Here is a 19,414-nt window from a genome sequence, read left to right as displayed (position 1 = left end):
AACATGTCTCTGGTACTTTCTGCTTTCAGCCAAAATCCATCTGTGATGATGTCCCTAGTGCCATGGCCTCTTTTAAACCGGACTCATATTTCTGGTAGTTCTCTGTGAATGTACTGTTGCAGTTGTTTTGTATTTCTTGACTATGTTGTTGACATTGATTTCAAATCAAAATTAAACCTTTGGCAACTTCATTCTTTTCTCTGTTTATCATCATATTGCTTATTGGTCTGCAATTCCATTCTTTGCAATGCTAGATCATAATGTACCATGATCCACTCCACACTGTTGAATGATTTTCCTTAGTCAATAAATCACAAGTAAATGTCTTATTGATATTCTCTTTAAGTCAAATTCATCTGGCATTAGCAGTGATATTCCTCATTCTGTCTCTTCTTTTGAATTTAGCTTGAATTTCTGATTATTCCTTGTCAATATACTCCTCAAAATATTTTAAAATTATCTTCAGCAAAATTTTACTTACATATAATCTTAATGATGATGTTGTTCTGTCGAGTTGGAACTGACCTGTAACTGAACCTCCAGCAGGTTTTCAGAAGCAATTTACTGCACAGGAGGAGATTACCTATTCTTTTCTCACAATCTTAATGATATTGTTCAATGATCCTACAGTATTAAAAAATAATTCTATAGTATGACAAACATATTTTGGGTGAACACAACTCAATTCTAACTATAGTCAAATTCACAACAGGTAAGGATTAAGGGGATGGACACTATTCACACCATAATAGTGGTCTATCCTATTATCCCTTTAACATTCAAAACTCAAACTCACTGCCTTCCAGTGAAACTGACCCATCTCTGACCATCCAGAGAGTTTTCTGGTGGCATTGGATTAAATTGGGCATTTTTGTCCCCTGGCCACCACAACAGCTTTCTCAAACAATTTTAGGCCTTGATTTCCTTCACTCAAAGAAGTAACTTACATCGGAATTCCAAGCATTGCACCATAGTAGGAAGGAGATAATGGGAGGAAGAATGAGGAGAGGATTTCAACATTTGATTCACTAGAGAGTTTGAAAGCTACTGTCTTTTTGAGAAATCCAGGTGTTTCTATGCATACATGGAGTTGTTTCTTAGAAGTATTGTTCAATAACTAAAAATAAGTTGAATCATTCCAATCTTGACACCGCCTCAGTAAGAACATTAAAAGGGAACTAATTCTCTAAGTCTTCCAAAGAGTTAACATGCTCCTCTGCTCACCCAAATATTGGAGATTTAAGTTTACACAAAGGTTCTTCAGAGAAAAGTCTTGGCAATCTATTTCAAAAACCTCAATCACTGAAAACTGTAAGTGGCAAAGTTTTCCTAGGACACACAAAGGGTTACCAGGAATTGGAATTGGCTTTTGGAAAGTGGTTTCAACTCTCCACCCCATAGTGCCTCTCATCCCCGTCTCAGTTTCCTGGCTTTTGGAAAGTGGTTTCAACTCTCCACCCCATAGTGCCTCTCATCCCCGTCTCAGTTTCCTGCCACCCAGAAGTTGCTCAGGATTTCCTATATTCTAAACTTTCCTTAACATTCATTCTTATGATTTCTCTGTGCCCCAGCAGCAGCCTTTTATTTTATAAGCTTGTATTTTCTGGTTCTTTGTCTCTAAGTTCTACCTATTTTCCAACTTGTCTTTATAAATAGAAATGGATTTTCTTTTAGAGAGTGCCCAGGAGAGCAAGTGAGCTAGATAAGTGGCAGTTTTCCTCACTGGATGAAACTGTAGAGAAGATTTGAAGAATCAAGGGTAAAGATACTCATATGTGGAGTAATCCTGCCCATCACAATTTTTAAGGCCACACTTGACACAGCACAGAGAGTGCACCCTCTCAAAAATGAGTATACCTATTATTCTTAAAAGGCTCAGTGAATTCTAGATGAGAGTTATAACTAGTTTAGCTATGATCTTTCCCAGAAAATTTTAATGTTAAGAGGGGACATATGTCTTTTTGGTAGTGCTTAAGATACATATTTGGTATATATTTTGGGATACTTTTGTCTATTTGTGAATCACTTGCCTGTAATTCTTTAAGTAGCATAATTTAAAACATATTGTCCTAGAGTCATGGATTGAGTTGCATCCCCCAGAATACATATAAGTAATGATATAATGTGGGAACTATATAATGATCCCCTACGACCTGATAAACCAACAGGTATAAAATCTTTAAGGGTGGAATGCACTCCTCCTTACTCCCTTCACAGCTCTGTGTAGCAGAAATACTTCTAATTGAAAGGTCAGCTGTTTGAATTCACCTGGTAGCACCGAGGAAGACTAGTTTGATGATTTCATGTAATGACGAACTCATTCACCTCAATGTCCTTGAATCAACCCTCCATTGGGTTTCCAAGGCCAGTCTGTAGTGAATTGCGCTGCGAACCCAAAGGCTTCAGGACTTGAGAGGTTCTGGTTCTATACAAATTACAGCCAAGAAACCTATATAGAGAAATTCTACTGTGTAACACATGAGGCTGCCCCAGTCAGAATCAACTTCACACCAATGCGCTTTGTGTATACAGATAGTTGCAAACTTAATGACCTTAAACTTATACTGATAATGCTTATAGTGATTCGTTGTTATTTTTTAAAGAAAAATAATATGTACTTCATAAAATGTTGCAGTGTATTAATTGCTGGTATTGTGTTTCTCAAATGTAATTTCAAACATCCAAAGACACATAAAGATCAGATCTGTAAAGAAGGAAAGGCTGCAATAGTGAAAAAAAAAATTAAAAATTCAGTAAAAATGTACAAGATCTTACGATTTTTCATCCTCTTAAAATTTCATTATGAATACATACATACAAAAGATAAATAAAATTTATGTGACAGGTTAAAAGAATAGCAGTGTGTGATCAATCACCAGCCAATGTAAGAAGAAATATTATTTTCCTCCTTGAGTCCCTTTCTTTTACGACTCCATTCAAATCAGTCAGTACTAGTCAGATGCAAATGGACTCATAGCTTTCCCCTACAGCTGGTTTTCAAAGGCTGTACACGGGAGGAGATTGCGGTCTTTTCTCCTGTAGAGCCCCTTGAACAACCAGACGCACCACCTTTGAGTTAGCCTCGCAGCTCTGTGCCACCAGAGTTCCATTCCCTTAAAGCAGCAACACGGAGAAAAGACCTGTACTCTTAACCTTGCTTATGTATTTTATCATTTAAATTGCAGCAGAAAGGAAACATGCCTTCATTATCGAATCTGACACAGACCCTGGAAAACGCCTTCAAGAAGATTTTTGTTACTTATATGGACAACTGGCGCAGGAACACCACAGCCGAGCAAGAGGCCCTGCAGGCCAAGGTTGATGCTGAGAATTTCTACTATGTCATCTTGTACCTCATGGTGATGATCGGGATGTTCTCTTTCATCATTGTCGCCATTCTGGTGAGCACGGTGAAATCCAAGAGACAAGAGCACTCCAACGACCCCTACCACCAGTACATCGTGGATGACTGGCACTCAAAGTACAAAAGTCAAGTTCAGAGTCTAGAAGATTCTCGGATCACCATCCATGAGAACACTAGTGCAACAGGGTTCAAATTGTCCCCTTGATAATAAGCAAGAAAGGCCCAAAACTAACATCTGGCATCCGATTTGAAGAATTACCAGTACAAAGGAAAGACAAAGTGTTCTTGCTGATGAAGAAGTTCCATGCTCTCTGTTGCGAATTTTCCTGGGGACCACACAGCAGGTCAATTAAAATAGATGACACTTCAATCTTAGTGATTTATGCTTGTTCCTGGGAACAGTATCTCATGCTGAAGATTCCTGTCACTTTCTGTGCAATGTGCATGCCATTTTAATCAATGCCAATAATAAAATAAAGCCAATTGTGAAGTTAAGTGCCTGGGATACAGAGATTTACAAGTCATTAAATCTTGTTTCTCATAAAGCATTATAGTTTCTATGACTAAGTTCATTAAAAACAAAACCACAGTAGAACAGATGAGGGGAAGAATTGTCCAAAAGGAATAGATGACTAGGCATTCTATGTAGTTCAATTATCTGGAACAAGGGGTGCATTGCAAAGTGAGTTGGGAGTTGCAAGGGGAAGAAAACGTACAACAAATAAAAATAAAAATTATAAAGCAGCCACAGAACAAAAGAACACAACCAGCTATTCTATCCAGTATCCAAGTTTCAAAATTTATCACTTACTCACTAATTTGTTGTTGTTGTGTTCTGTTGAGTCAGAAGTGACCCATAGCTGACTCTCTGATGGGTTTTTAGAGGCAGTTAATTGTGCTGAAGAAGATTGCCCAGCCTTCTCCCTCAGAGCAGCTGGTGGTTTCGAGCCACATGGGTTTTGGATTGCAGCACAATTTCTTACCCCTATGTAACCAGTGCTTCCTATATTGAAGTGATAGGAACGTTAAGTATTACTTTATTACTCTACACTGAAGTGATTGGTGAACAACGACATAAGGGTCTTTTAAATTTTGTTTTTCTTGGCATATCCTTTATTAGAAAGTCTTGTCTTAAGCTGTTGCTATTGTTGATTTCCATCAAATCAAGCACGACTCATAGTGACCCTATGAACAAAAGGCCCGAAGCCTTTCTATAACTATTGTCATTTATCAATGTTCATAGAGTTTGCAGAGGCATGTTGTTTAGGAAATGGATGCCAAGGGCAGGTAGTCCCCAGCAGAGAAGTGGAATATTTAGGAGCTATCCAGCACAATAAGCTCTGGTGACCTCGTGGTAAAGAATTGCACAGCCAACACAAAGGCACTTGGTTCTAATCCACCAGCTGCTCTGTGGGAGAAAAATGGTCAGTCTCTTCCCTATTGATTTGCCTTCTGAAAACCCACTAAAGAGTTAGTTCTGTGTTGGATGTACACAACAATATTAGTCCAGCACAATAGACTCCCGGGTTGGTACACACGGTAAGTCTAAAGATTAGAGGTTTAAGTCTACCCGTAAGCACCTCAGAAGAAAGACCTGATGATCAACTTCTGAAAAACCAGTCGTTGAACACTCCCTGGTGCACATAGTTCACATAGTTCTGCTCTGACACATTTATGGAAGGCTATGAGCTGGAGATGACTGCATGGCAAAACATTATCCAGCAAAACAGGAACAATTCTTTCAAATAACTTTTAAACTTTTACCAAAAATTAAACATTAAATTCCATGCTGGTTTGGGTGGGGAAGAATTCTCTGAAACCTGTAAAACTGTTTTTATAACAACTTATTTTTCACTCAAAAGACACCAATGATATGGGTAATCTCCTCCTATGTGATTAACTGTTTTCAAAAAAACTCACTGGAAGTCCCTTAAATGGGCTATGGACCGGTCCTGACTCCATGCCACACAATAACAATGGTGTAGAAGGGGTTCTGGTGGCATGGTTCACAGTATCTGAATTGCTAATGTCTGTTGAAAGACTAGAGAATGACATTGCTTAACCCTTTGCACCTTTGGCTTGTATATCAGAATGTTAAGACAGGAAGATACCTCAGAGAACTTTCTAATCTCATTGTACCATTTCATTTATGGATGAAGAAACTACAGTTCATGAAGGTTAGATGGTTTCATTCACTAATTCAAACAAGTAGTCTCCCTAGGTCACTAGCCTACACCCCAGGGATCCAGAGAAAGGCCAGGCTCCTGTACTAGAGGAACTCAGGAGCATAGAGTAAGTTGTGCAAAAAACTCAAGCTTATTTCTGCCAAGTCAGAACTGAATAATAACTGACCTTTCAGCAGGTTTTCCGAGGCTGTACAATATACAAGAGGAGATTGCCTATCTTTCTTCCATGGATTCACTGGTGGATTCGAACTGCCAGAGAGGTGCCATCTTTTGGTTATCAGAGCAACTCCCTATGGATTGGTACCACTATAGCCCCCTTCAGGGTATTAAGAAAACAACCAGCCTACCAAAAAACTCAACAAGGAGCTCTTCTTTCACGTGTGCTGACAAGACTTCTTTTCTAACTATAAGGCTTGCTTCTTTAGAGTTACAGTTTACAGTTAAGGTACCTGCTTCCTAATGACAGACTTGCAATTATGGTAAGAGATGCATTCATTAGACACTGCTGGGGAAAGCTAGTCACATGCTGAGAGTAGAAGTGGCAAGGTGATTCTCTTTCTTAGATCAGTGTTGGACTTTTTTCCTTTTTTCCCCCCGCCCCTGCTGTTGAGTGGACTTCCAATGTAGCAAGAAACTACACACAACTGATGCACAATCTCCTCCCAGGCAATTTACAGCCTCTGAAAACCCGTGATGAGTTGGTTCCAACTTGACAGCACATAGCAACAACATAGCATACACAACTTAGCAAAACACTGCCCAGCTCTGCTGTTCCTTGTGATCAGTTCAGTGTCATAGAAATGTACAAGCCTTCACTGACAGATGGGTTAGGTGTGCATTAGGTGCCCTGGATGGGTACTGAACCCTGACTTCCCATGGGGAATGCAAGAATTCTGCCAATTAATACTAATACCCCCAAGAATCACTTATTTCTCACCAAAGCATAGTTCAGAAGCTAAGTGGAAATAAATTTACTGTTGTGACTGTCTTGACAGACACTAGATCCACACTTCCTGTGATGTGCTGACTAGATGGAACACAGCATAGCTGACATCCCCCTCGGGATTTCAGAAGCAGTAAATTGCACAGGAAGAAACTGCCCATCTTCCTCCCATAGAGTAGCTGGTGGATTTGAACTGTGTGCCTTCAGGTATGCAGTGCAATTCTGTGCCACTTGTTCACCTAGTTCCAGACTATCTAGATTCAAATTCTAGCTCTGGCATTTGCAGACTTTAAAACTCCAGACAAATTGATCTCTTTGTGTTTCTTCATCTGTGAAGAAACTCTATTATGAAGAAGCTCTATTATGTCCTTTACAAACCTCACCTCATTGCCATTGAGTTGGAACCAGCTCACAGCTGACCCTTCAGTGAGTTTTTAGAGGCTATAAATCACACAGAAGGAGATTGCCCATCTTTCTCCTATGGTCTAGCTGATGAATTTGAACTACTCACATTTGTATTTCCAATACAACTCCATATGCTCGAGGCCACCAGGGCTCCCAGAGGACCTCTATGAGTCAGAACCAACTAAATGACCACGAACAATAATCTTAAATAGACAATTGATGATTGCCATTGAGTCAAGCACAACTCATAGTGACTCTATGAACAAAAAGCCTGAAGCCTTTCTGTAACCATCATAATTTATCAAAGTGCATAGAGTTTTAAGAAGGCCTGAAGCCTTTCTATCACTATCATCATTTATCAAAGTTCATAGAGGTTCAAGAAGCATCTTGTTTAGGAAGTAGATGCCACTCCTGCTTCCAAACTATCAAGTTTTTATATCATGGCAAATTCCTACCACCAACATTTTGGTTAGTAGTCAAGCAAAAACCATATATGCCGTCCAAGGACCTCACTGGCTAGACAAAAACCCCTTTTCCCACTTTTGTATGAGTGTAAACAAGGCTAGAAAGAATAGGGTATGAAAATGTTACAGAAGAGTGGTGTGTCTATTCTCCAGGAGAAGCTCTTAAGCAGGAGTTTTGGGCTGCTGCAAGCTTAGTATTGTGTTGCTATGTGTCTTCAAGTTGACTAAGACTCTAGTAGTGATCTATGAATAAAGGATTTGAACTTTGCCCTATTGCCCTATCCCTTGCCATCCTCACGATGTGATCTTCGGCATGTTTGAGCCCAATGTTATAGTCACTGTGTCAGTCTATCTTTCTGAGGGTCTTCCGTTCTTTCTCTGACCCTCCACCTTGCCAAGCATGATGTACTCTTCCAAAGACTGGGCCCTTCTAACAATATGCCAATAAATGTGAGACAAAATTTCACCGCCTTGTGTCTAAGGAGAATCCTGGTTGCACTTCCTCCTAGACGGACTTGGTTTTGAGAGTGCATACGATACTCTACATTCTTCTCCAAGACCATCATCTTACTCTGTGCAACTTTCAGATGCATAGGCCTAGGGTAGGCCAAAGTCCAGGGATCTGGAGGGGTTTTTGTTGTTAATTGCCAACTCATAGCAACCCTATGAACAAAAGTCCTGAAGCCCTTCTGTAATTATCGACATTTATCAAAGTTCATAGAGTTTCTGGAGGCAAGTTGTTTAGGAAGTGGATGCCACTTCTGCTTCCAAAGCTGCCATAGAATGTTATTGATTGAGTAGCCTGCGATGCAAAGCGACCCTATGTACAGCAGCTCTGAACCCTTCCCTGTCCTGAGCCAGTCTCACTAATTCTGACACCCCAACCCCCATCGCCCCAGTAACTGCTTCACTCCCTCTCGTCTGGGATCTCCCTCACCTATGCTATCTTTCCACCTTTCTGAGCATGATGTCCTTCTCCAAGGACGATCTCTCCTGGCGATGTGCCCAAAGTAAGCTAAGGGAGAGGGTAGAATGGGAAAAATTTAGCCAAAACTTAGTTAACACATTTTGTTCCCACTGATTAGTAGGGGCAAGTAGTTGAACTAGTCATTTAAGAGTCCAGCAATGAGAATATGGAGCATCTGTGTCTGGCTTTATTCAGGATAAGTTAGGGAGCATCCTCCAGTCTGACTAAATCACTTGAGGGAAAGATGGTTCTTACAGTAAACTGTTTTCTAGAATACGAACAGATTGGGGGAGGAGAGCTTTTCTTTAAGCTGTTTTCCAGTTTCACAGAACTCAGGTAAAACCTAACCTCAAAGTAGATAACAGTTTCAAAGACTTGGAACAAAGCTGCTTTTGTTACCTTTCTCCAGGAAAACTTTTCCATACTAACAGTGCCCTGCCTCGCTTGGCCTCTCCTCCACCTTCCTCTGACAACCTGTACTGTCACCACAAAAAGACACAGTGAGTTTAGGAATCTGATCACCTGCGCTCAAAACCAATTCTTATTCCTCACGTTTTCTAGGGTAAACCACCTAATCGCGGTTCCCATTTCTTCATCCTTGAAAGGGTGAGCGGGCACATAGGAAGAGGTCAGGAATCACCTGTCTTATCTTCCATTTGTGTGTCCAGTTTGTGGTAGGGATCCAGCCTTCTCAAACTGCAGTAATTTGCTGTTGATTGAATGAATGAATCTGACACCCTAATATTAGGGCACCCCTGCCATTATACCACCGGAAACTATTGCAATGCATTTAGCAGAGATGATTGCTAAGGGAATGTGAAAAAGCAGTGAGCAATGGGCACTGGAGACGTCCAGCCCTCAGGCCTCCATCTCCCCCTCCAGCTCAGACAGCATTTTGGCAAGCTTACAGAGTGCACAAGCCCTGCAGGTATGCAGCAGCACCCGCGGGTTCCCCTCCCCCGCCTGCCCTGCCTCAGCCCAAGGCTGACGCCCGGGGCTCACAGCGTCAGCGCGTTGAGCGGTGCATTTCGGGAAGTGTAGTTTTCCGGAGACAACTGTGAAAGCGACAATTTGCGTGCCAGCCCAGCGCAAGAGGTAGGTCACTGTGAACTGTAAGTATTCGACATCGGGGTGGCAGAAGTTTGTCCTTAAGTCCGAAAGCTTTTTGGACTGCTGGAGTGTCCAGCAGCGGGCCCTTCATTTGTTTTTTCTCTTAGGATAGCACGCTAGCCGACCCTATCAGCCCTGCAACTCTGGGTCCTCGGGCAGTGGCTGAGAGAGTGACATCAGGGCTGCAACCCAGGCCCGGCGAGGCAGGATTGTTTCTGGCCGAAGGTGTTTGTTTTCAAAGGGTTTTGGGGACGGGTTCTGGACGCCTTGTTTCGTGAAGAGTGGGGAAGCGATGGGCGCAGTAGGTCTTAATCCTGGCTTCTGAGCCCAACTAGTGTTGCTTCCCGAGTGTTGGTGCTGAAGGGGATCTTTGTTCTGGTTCCGCCCTCACCTAGCAGGAGCTGCTGAGACATGCCCAGGGTTGCACAGTAAACTTGAGCACTGACATTGCCCTTTCAGCGCATGGGGTTCCAGCAAGTGAAGGAGCTAACACCCCCTGATCAACTCGTCCACTGATCCCTACGCATTAGAATGTGGAGTCAGGCAACGAAAGTGGGTGGAGTTAATTGGTCTCCTGAAGGTCAAGTTCCCAAAGAGCTGAGAGACCATCACTGCCTATTAATTCCTTTGACTAAACCTTCTGGCCTTGGGAACTCCATTGACTCGGAGATTGGGGCTCAGGAATCAACCAGGTGATGCCCAAGATTCAGCTGAACCTTACTGCCCTAGCTCACCCCTACTTCAGATGATATTGGATAAAGAGTTGGGGCGAAAAGGTTAGAGTTTGAGAATGAATGACAGACCAGCTTTTGGAAATTCAAAGAGAAAGGCAATTCTTGAAACAACTAAAAAAGTCATTGCCATCGAATCAGAACCAACTCATAGGTGACTCCCCAGCAGGTAAATCACCTGGGAAAAGATCACCACCCGGCTACCTATCTTCTTCCCTGGAGCATTCGGACTGGCAGAGAGGCACAGCTCCCTACAGGGTAGGCCATCAGAACGCCCTAGTTTTTCAGAGAAAAGGACTATAATTGTTTAGACTGAGATTGAAATGATTTGTATTGTTGAGCTTTGATCGAAGGCTATGGATAAAGTTTACAATAGATTTGATGTCCCTCAAAAATGTCCCCTGTTCTTGTTGGATTTTGCCATTTCTGCTTTCAGATAGCAGCTGCCTTCTGTTTCTCATATTACACCAGGTGTCGTTATGGCAGCAGACCTACAGACCTCTTTAGCTATATTTAGATTCTTTAGTTCTCATTTTCAGAAGGCCTGTGGAGTGCTAGAAAAGTGACTCACTTGGGGCTTGTGATTTAAAGGCAGTGGGAAAAGTAATTCCAAAGCAGTGTGTGGGAAGCAGTCAGGCTGATCAGCTCCCACCCTTACACCAGCACCCCCAACTCCTGTTGAAAGTTGACTACACATGTACTAAAAAGTGTGCATCATTTCGCTTTAGGTACGAAATTGAAGCCAAAAAGGGAAGCCACTACTACTCTATCTTTACACTCAGGTTCTGTAGTTTTGGGTCATGAGTTACACAGCAGTACATTGCTTGTGATTTAAAAGATAGAAAAATGGTTGCATTCATTACCTAACTGCTATAACATGTGGATAGCTTTACCAGTTAGAAATTTATCCTCCTCTTGTTTATAAGACTTGTTATTGTACTGTCAAGAGGGAAACAAAATATAGCTGAACTCGAGCAGAGTTCAGGTTTTCAGAGACAGCAAATTGCTCTGGAGGAGATTGTCCTTCTTTTCCTGCAGAGCAGCTGCTGGATTTGAACCTCAAACCTTTGAGTTGCCAGCACAATTCCTTACCAATAAACCACCAGAGCTCCGTAGAAGTCTAAGGTCAGAGTGCCAGCTCTCAAGGCTCTCTTTCTTTGTCATTTCTGGAAGAAGGCCCTTGTCTCCTTCAGTATCTGTTGACCTTGTGTATTTTGGAGATCTGCATTTGTCTTGATCTTCCCTGGGGGCAAGGACCTACCCAAGCAGGAGAGAAAGGGCAGACCCTCGGGAAGTGGCTGTGAACAGATTAAGGGATTTGTATACTCCACCCTTGATTTTTTTTTTTAATTTTAATTTTTTAATATTAGTGAAAGTTTACAGAAAACTTGGGATTTCAATTCATTCATTGTTGCACATTTTCCACCCTACCTGTCCCCCCTAGTTAGCTTTTCTCTTTAAAAAGATTTTTTCATTGTTGCACAATGTCCTCCCTGCCCCCCGCCCGAGACCACATTGCTATGCACCTCTTATTCTGGACTGTTGTCATGCAAATAATATCTAATCATATATATATATATTTTTAGACAGTTCTTTCCCTCATCCATTTAAATGCAGTGTTCCTTATTTATTCCCCTTTTTTTTATTTTTCCCAACCCTCATGTCACTCCTGTTTTATAACAGTGGGATTATGCTGTATTTAACCTTTTGTGACCGAGATATTTCACTCAGCATAATATCCTCCAGGTCACTCATTTTGTAGAATATTTTATGAGCGCCTTGTTTTTCAGTTCTGCAGAGTATTCTATTGTGTGAATATACCACAGTTTCTCTATCCGTTCATTTGTTGATGGGCACTTGGGTTGTTTCCATCTCTTTGCTATTGTGAACAACACAGTAATAAAAATGAGTGTGCATATTTTCTGTTTGGGTGGCAGTTCTAGTTTCTTTAGGGTATATTCCCAGTAGTGTAATTGCTGGATCAAATGGTATTTCTATTTACAACTATTTGAGAAAGCACCATACTGCCTTCCATATGGTTGCACCATTTTACACTCCCACCAACAGTGAATAAGGGTTCCAATTTCTCCACAACCTCACCAGCATTTATTTTTGCAACTATTTGATTCATTAGATCATATAATCAGCCTCCTTCTGTATGATTAATTTCTCTGAAAACTCACTGGACAGTCAGCTACGAGTCGATTGCAACTCTATGGTACATAACAACAAGAAAAGGAGATCATGGCACAGTTTCCATATGTATCGTTATATATTGTTGTTATGTCAGGTCACCTAGTGATCCTATGAACAACAGATCTGAACCCTGCTCTCTACTGTGACATTCTCACCATCTCTAATACACTGGAGCCCATGGTTAGAGTCACTGGGTTGTGGTACTTCCTCTCTCCCTGACCCTCCACCTTTCTAAGCATGATATGTTTTTTCCGGTGGCTGACATCTTCTAACAAAAAGCTCAAAGAATGCGAGATGGAGTTTCACCAACCTTGCCTCCAAGGAACACTCTGGTTGCACTTTTTCTAAGACATTCCGCTCTCTTGGCATTCCGTGGAATATTTAGTGCTCTTCCGGTATCACAACTCCAAAACATCAATTCTTTTGTCACTCTTAGTCATTGTCCAACTTTCAGATGCATAGCAAACAATTGCAAAGACCAGGGTTTGAGTTAGGCACACTTTAGTATTTAAATTTACATCATTACTCTTTAGTACTCTGGGGAGGTCCCTGACAGTAGATTTTCCCAATGCAACTCCTCTTTTAATTTCTTGAGTGCTGATACCAAGAGATTTGATTGTAGATCCAAGTAAAAAAAAAAAAATCATTGACAATTTCAATCTTTTCCCCGTCGATCATGATGTTACCTATTGGCTTTATGGTAAGGATTTTTGTTTACTTGACCTTGAGATATATTCCATATTGAAGCCTATAGTCTTGATCTCTGCAGCAGGCACTTCAAGTCTTCCACACTCTTAGCAACCAAGTTGTATTATCTGCGTAACGCAGGTTGTTGATGAGCCTTCCAATCCCGATGCCACATTCTTCATCATTAACTCCTCTCGAATGATTTGCTCAGCATACAGATTGAATAGATATGGAGACAGCCCTGACTGATACACACCTACCTTGATTTTAAACTGTTCCCTTGCTCTATTTAGACAACAGCCACTTCCTCTAGGTCTAGGTTTCATGTGAATTCCCATTCTTTCCAATGTTAACCATACTTTCTTGTGATCCACATAGTCAAATGCCTTTGCGTAGCCAGTAAAACACAAGTAGGCATGCTTTTGCTATTCTCTCCTTTCTCCCAAGATCCATCTAAAGTCACCAATGATATATCCCTTGTACAATGACCTCTTCTAAACCCAGCTTGAACTTCTAACAGTTCTCTGCTAATATACTGTCGTAACCATTTTTTTAATGTTCGTAAGCAAAATTTTGCTTGCATGTAATGTTAATGATACTGTTCATTTTTCACATTCTGTTGGTTCACCTTTCTTGGGAATGAGGACAAATAATGGATTTCTTCCAGTCAGTTGGCCAGGAAAAAATCTTGATTTCTTGGCATATGCTGGTGGGCACATCCAGGACTGCATCTATTTATTGTAATATATTAATTGGTATTTTATTAATTCCTAGAAACTTATATTTTGCCAGCGTCTTTATTACCACTGGTTCTTTATCAGATACTACTTCCTGAAGTAGTTTTGTCAGCCAATTCTTTTTGACATACTGACTGTGTACTCCTGCCGTGTTCTTTTGATGCTTTCTGGATCATATAGTATGCACGTATTATATACATATATTTTGTTGAATAAAGATGACAGAAGAAGAATTGACATGCTGAGGCTTTACCTCACATGCTTTGGACATGTTGCTAGAAGGGGTTATTCCTTGGAGAGGGACATGTTGCTGGGGGTGGGTGGCAGCAAAGAAGAGGAAGGCCTTCAAGTGGGTGGATTGACACAGTGACTGCCGCAGTGAGTTCTTACGTGTCGGGAAATGTGAGGATGGCACAGGATAGAGCAGGGTTCAGATCTTCTGTTCATAGTGTTGCTATGAGTTGTACTCAACTCAGTGGCATCTAACAACAACATTTGTTGTTGGTAGGTGCTATCTAGGGAGCTCTGGTGGTTAGAGTAAAGGAATTGCACTGCTAACCCGAAGGTATGTGGTTCGGACCCACCAGCTTCCCCATAGGAGAAAGACTGGCAGTCTTCTCCAAGATTTACTGTGTGATTTGCTGCTTATCAAAATCTACTGGAGGGTCAGCTCTGGGTAGGTTCTGATTCAGCCTACACAATAGTAACAAAACGTGCTATAAGCCAGTTAAGACCCATAGTGACCCTGTGAATAACAGATCACAGCCTTGCTTTATGCTGAGCCTTCCTCAGGATCTCTGATTTGTGTTAGCCCATCTTCCAGTCACTGTCTTTTGATTAGCAGTGCAACAGGTAATACACTATGTCACATTAGCAGTGCAGCATAGGATTATACTATCTCCTAAAGTAGGAATCATATGAAATCTATATAGGTTTAAATATTTTTATTTATACTGCTGGCTAATCCCAAAATGTGCTTGGGCATATCAGCGATGATGAGGACAGCATAAGATAGGGAAGGCAGGGTTCAGATATGTTGTTCAAAGGGTCATCATGAGTCTTAGTTGACTTGATGACAACTAACAACAGAAAATCCTAAAAATATTAGAAATTACTCAAAATTAAAATTCTTCCCACAGCTTAATAACATGGTTGTTTATGTGCTGTCAAGTTGACTAATTAGTCCTATAAACAACGAGTCTGACCCCTCTCCTGTACCACCCTCATCTTCTCTGATATCCTTGAGCCCATTGTTGAAGTCACTGTGTCAGCCCATCTTGTTGAGGGCTTCCTCTCGTTTGTTGACTCTCCACTTTTCCAAGCATACTGCCCTTTTCCAAGGAGTAGCCTGTCCTCATAACATGTGCACAGTATGTGAGATGGAGCTTCATCATCCTTGCCTCCAGAAAGCACCCTGGTTGCACTGTCTCCAAGACATCTACTCATTTGGAGGTCCTTGGGGTATTTAATTCAGTATTCTTCTTCAACACTACAACTCGATGGCATCAGTTCTTCTGTCATCCTTAGTCATTGTTTAACTCTCAAATGTGTATCAAATAATTGAAAAGACCCTGACTTGGGTCATGCTAGGGACATATTTATCCAGTACAGGTTAGAATTTGTTACTACTTAAAGAAAAGTTGCCTGTTTTATGTGTGAAAGTATTGAACCCTTTCAGTCATCACATTTAAATGAATTTATGGTTGAAATTCCTTTCACTAGCTTATCTGACTTTGGTAAAAGTCATGGGGAAAACTTGGCTGTCTTGTGCCAGCTGCCAGCTTGTTTTCAAGATATTGTAATCATCAATAGATTAGATATGAAATTTTCCTATAAATGCAATGTTTTTGTGGGTGATAATTTTTATGAAATACCTTTCTTGAAGTTCATCTTATATCTTTATTCTAAATTCTTGTCAACTATTGTTCTGTTTTTCTTAATTCTGATTGTAAACACATTTAAGGGAAAGATTTTAAAGTACCAAGCTTATGGCTGTCTCAGTATGATACTTAAGTTAAAGGTCTGGAGTCAGACGGGTTAGGTTCAAATCCCAGTGCTACCCACGTAGCCCTGCTACTTAAACTTTCTATTTCTTCATATCTAACATAGAGACACTAAATTATACCTCATTAGGGTTGAAAGAATAAACTTCTATGTCTTAGAGAGAGTGTAGCCAGGATGCTTCTAGAGGGAAGGATGGTAGACTTCTCACTTACTTTAGGCATCTTGTTAGGAGGGGCTAGTCTTTGAAGAAAGACATTTTGCTCAAAAAAGTGGACAGACAGTGAAGAAAGGGAAGACTGTCAACAAGATAGATTGACAGAGTAACTATAACCATGGGCTCTAGTGTGGCAGAGATAACGAGGATAAAGGTAGGTTTCAGATCTGTTGTTTATAGGATCACTGTGAGTCTTACTCAACTTGAAGGCATCTAGCAACACCTACAGCAGCGTTGTTTTGAGCCAAATCAGTTAATGAGTCAAGCATTTGAACATGGCCTGGCACAGTAACAGTTATTATTGAGCTAATCTCTGATATCACGAGTCTATGAACAATGTCATGAAACCCTGCCTATCCTTCACCTCCTCACAATTTCTCCTGTGCTTAAGTCCATTGTTGCAATCACTTTGCAAGTCTGTCTTGTTGAGTTACTTCTAGGTCTTATACCCAAATATGTTGAGAGGATGTCTCACCATCCTCTCTAACTGTGATTACTGTGGTGTGTGAGTCATTGAATTTAAAAAAAAGTAGGGTCCCTAAAGACTATTGACATTGAGAGGGAAGTCACTTACCAGGGTGTGTAGGGTTTTCATCCACAGTTCAAAGCAGGCAACTCTGGGGTTTGTGTTATATTCCCAAAATAGGAACATAGAGAAACTGAACGTAAAACCTGCCCTCAGCCTGCTTCCCACCTTACCCAAGGCCTACCTCACATTACAGAGCAAATTCAAAATCCAGATTGGTTGGGCATGGGGGTGGTTATGTGTTTTGGGTTTGATTTTACTACCTTCCTTACAAGATTTTTTTTTTTAAATCAAGATAGCCTTAACTCATTAATATTCAGAAAACTCAAGAAACAGAATGGCAAACACCTACAATCAACTCCTAACTCAGAGGAGTTGTGTGCAGATACAGATTTTGGATTTAAATTTGGTCTTGGTTCTTGATTCTTGTGTGGTAAACCCTTGGAATGTCTCAGACATTTGGAGAGTCTGATTCCATACTACATCTAGTCGTTTTTGCTAATACGGTCACTTAGGGTGTGAGGTGGCCTCACACCAGTGACTTCTGGGAGAGGAGCTGGAGACAATACAATCACATAGACAATGAGTCAGTTCTCTGTATGGAACTCCAGCAAAAACCATTGATACAAAAGCCCAGGTAGGCTTCTTGGTTAGTGGTAGACAATGATATACCTGGACAGTAAATACATACCCTAGGATATGGAATTTGCATGAGGGAAACCCTTCCAGACCTTGCCCTGTGTGCTTCCTCTTTGTTCTGGTCTGACTTGTCTCTTTTATAATAAAACTATTGAACAAATCATGGATTATCAAGAGAACAAACAGGTTTGTTTCACCCTGAAGAAGGTGAAATCAGGCTGCTCCTTGGAAGCAAGGATTTTGAAGCTCCATCTCACATACTTTGGGCACATTGCCAAGAGGGACCAGTCCTTGGAGAGGGACATCATGTGTAGAAGGATGGAGAACAAGCACAGGAGAGGAAGTTCCTGGATGAGAGGGATTGGCATCGTAACTGGGGTAATGAGAGTAGGTGTGTCAGACAGTGAGACTGGCTCAGGATAGAGCAGTGTTCATAGCTGTTAGACATAGGGTAACCATGAATCACAGGCGACTCGATGGAACATAACATTATTAACTATAGTACTTCTCTGAGTTCTGAGTCATTCTTGTGAATTATCAAACCTTGAAAGGGTACTAGACCCTAAATTTGTAGCCATCAGGGAAGAAATGCTGGAGTTCCTGGGGACGCCTGAACTGCTGGTTGGTATATGGAGGCTGTGCAGACTATGCAATGCTTAAAATGATCTGACCTAATTGCAGACGGTTAGAATCAGAACTGTACAGAAATTAATATTGAAAAGAAATGGGACCGAACAGAACTGGCTTTAAACCTCTTCTGTCTGCAGATGAGTGGAGTGGGTATATGTATGTTATAGGAGGAGCATCACTGCTGCCTCCACATCAGTAATGTGTTGTATCCCAGGAGAGAGAACTTCCCAAGAGATACTGAGGCTTAACGGGAGCCTCTCAGACCTTGTCCTGCCTGTCAGATTTCAAGCAGACCTTCCATAGCCTTGTTCATGGCACTGAACACACCCCTCTGTACTTTTTTGTGCTCCTGCTACCTTTTCTGTTCCTAGTCTTCCTAAGGTGGTCTGTTCCATAAAATCCAAATGGATCTCTGTTTCTTTTCTTTCCCCCAGAACAGCAAAGCCCGACCTCCCAGCCTCCTCCCTGCTGATACATCTGTGTGCGTGACCTGAGCTGTTCACAAGGGACACACTGCGGCTGCATCATGAACTGGAAGGTGAGGGCATTGTAAACACTGGTTGTGTTTGTCTCTTCCCTCAAATATAACATTCAAAATAACAGCTCAGTGGAGGAAGATTGACTTGGAGGTGATTATGAGGGAGATTAAAGCAGGATTCATAATAACATTTCATATTTAAAGCTAACACATGTGAGAGTCAACAGATATCAGGCGGATAAGAGTGCAGAGAGAGAAACTAGGAAACAGTAGAGCAGGGGCAGCTGAAGTCGTACATAAGTAGAACCAATGAGGCATAAGGAGAATTAAGAGATGCCGGTGCGTAGTGACCATCCGCGACAGTAGCAGAAGCTCTGGGGCACTGAAGCAGATGATGACCCCTGCTGCGGCCTGCACGCACTGGCTCCGCCTTGGTGTGGAAACGGGTTCTAGCCCTTTATTCTGTATCACTCCTTTCAAAGAACTCCAGCTAAGTGAGATAACTGAATGTGTTAGTGCAATAGCTGAAGGTGTTTTGTTCCTTGCCACAGGAAAGTTATTGTTAGGTACCCTCCAGTGAAGTAGCACTCATAGCTACTCTATGAATGACAGATCTGAACCCTGACCTATCCTGTGGCATCCTCACAATCTCTGATGCACTTGGGCCCATTGCAAGCGTGATGTCTCTCTCTCCAGGGAATAGCCTCTTCTAGCAACATGCTCGAAGTATGTGACGAAGCTTTAATGCCTCTAAGAAGCACCCTGGCTGCACCTTCTCCAAGATATATTTGTTTGTTCTTTTGACACTCCATGGGATCTTCAGTACTCTTCTTCACCACTACAGTTCAAAGGCATTGATTCTTCTCTGCCATCTTTATTCACTGTTCAGCTCTCAGCAGCTTAGCAAGTGATTAAAAAGGGCTCGTCTCTCTTTCACAGGGAAGAGTCCAGCATAATTGATAAAGATGAAAATAGGAACTCCTGAAACTATTGCCCTGACATAATCTTTAAGACATAAAGCTAAGGGGGAAGGGGTGGGCAGGAAGAAAAGTGCAACAATGAATGAATGGAAATCCAGTCTCTAAGTTTTCATTAAAATTAGTAATAATAATTAAAACATTTTTAAAATTTTT

At 41.4% G+C, this 19,414-nt stretch overlaps 2 protein-coding genes across 2 annotated transcripts in view; both read left to right on the top strand.

Moving 5' to 3' along the window:
• The first annotated feature begins 3,186 nt into the window (after positions 1 to 3,186).
• Positions 3,187 to 3,569, top strand: KCNE2 (potassium voltage-gated channel, Isk-related family, member 2). The gene has a single exon (XM_006886741.1). It carries the CDS (start codon positions 3,198 to 3,200, stop codon positions 3,567 to 3,569), a length of 372 nt encoding a protein of 123 aa, XP_006886803.1. The 5' UTR covers positions 3,187 to 3,197.
• Positions 3,570 to 18,329: 14,760 nt separating this feature from the next.
• The window catches only part of SMIM11 (small integral membrane protein 11), a 4,432-nt gene continuing 3,347 nt past the window's right edge, over positions 18,330 to 19,414 (top strand). The window contains exon 1 of the mRNA XM_006886740.1: positions 18,330 to 18,341. Within this exon, the coding sequence (XP_006886802.1) occupies positions 18,330 to 18,341 (12 nt within the window). The remainder of the gene's footprint in view (positions 18,342 to 19,414) is intronic.

The sequence above is a fragment of the Elephantulus edwardii genome, unplaced genomic scaffold (genome assembly GCF_000299155.1).
Source record: "Elephantulus edwardii isolate Elephantulus edwardi_28Jun2011 unplaced genomic scaffold, EleEdw1.0 scaffold00051, whole genome shotgun sequence".
NCBI classification, from domain to species: domain Eukaryota; kingdom Metazoa; phylum Chordata; class Mammalia; order Macroscelidea; family Macroscelididae; genus Elephantulus; species Elephantulus edwardii.
Note: the sequence above shows the minus strand (reverse complement) of the source record. Positions and strands in the feature narration are given on the sequence as shown.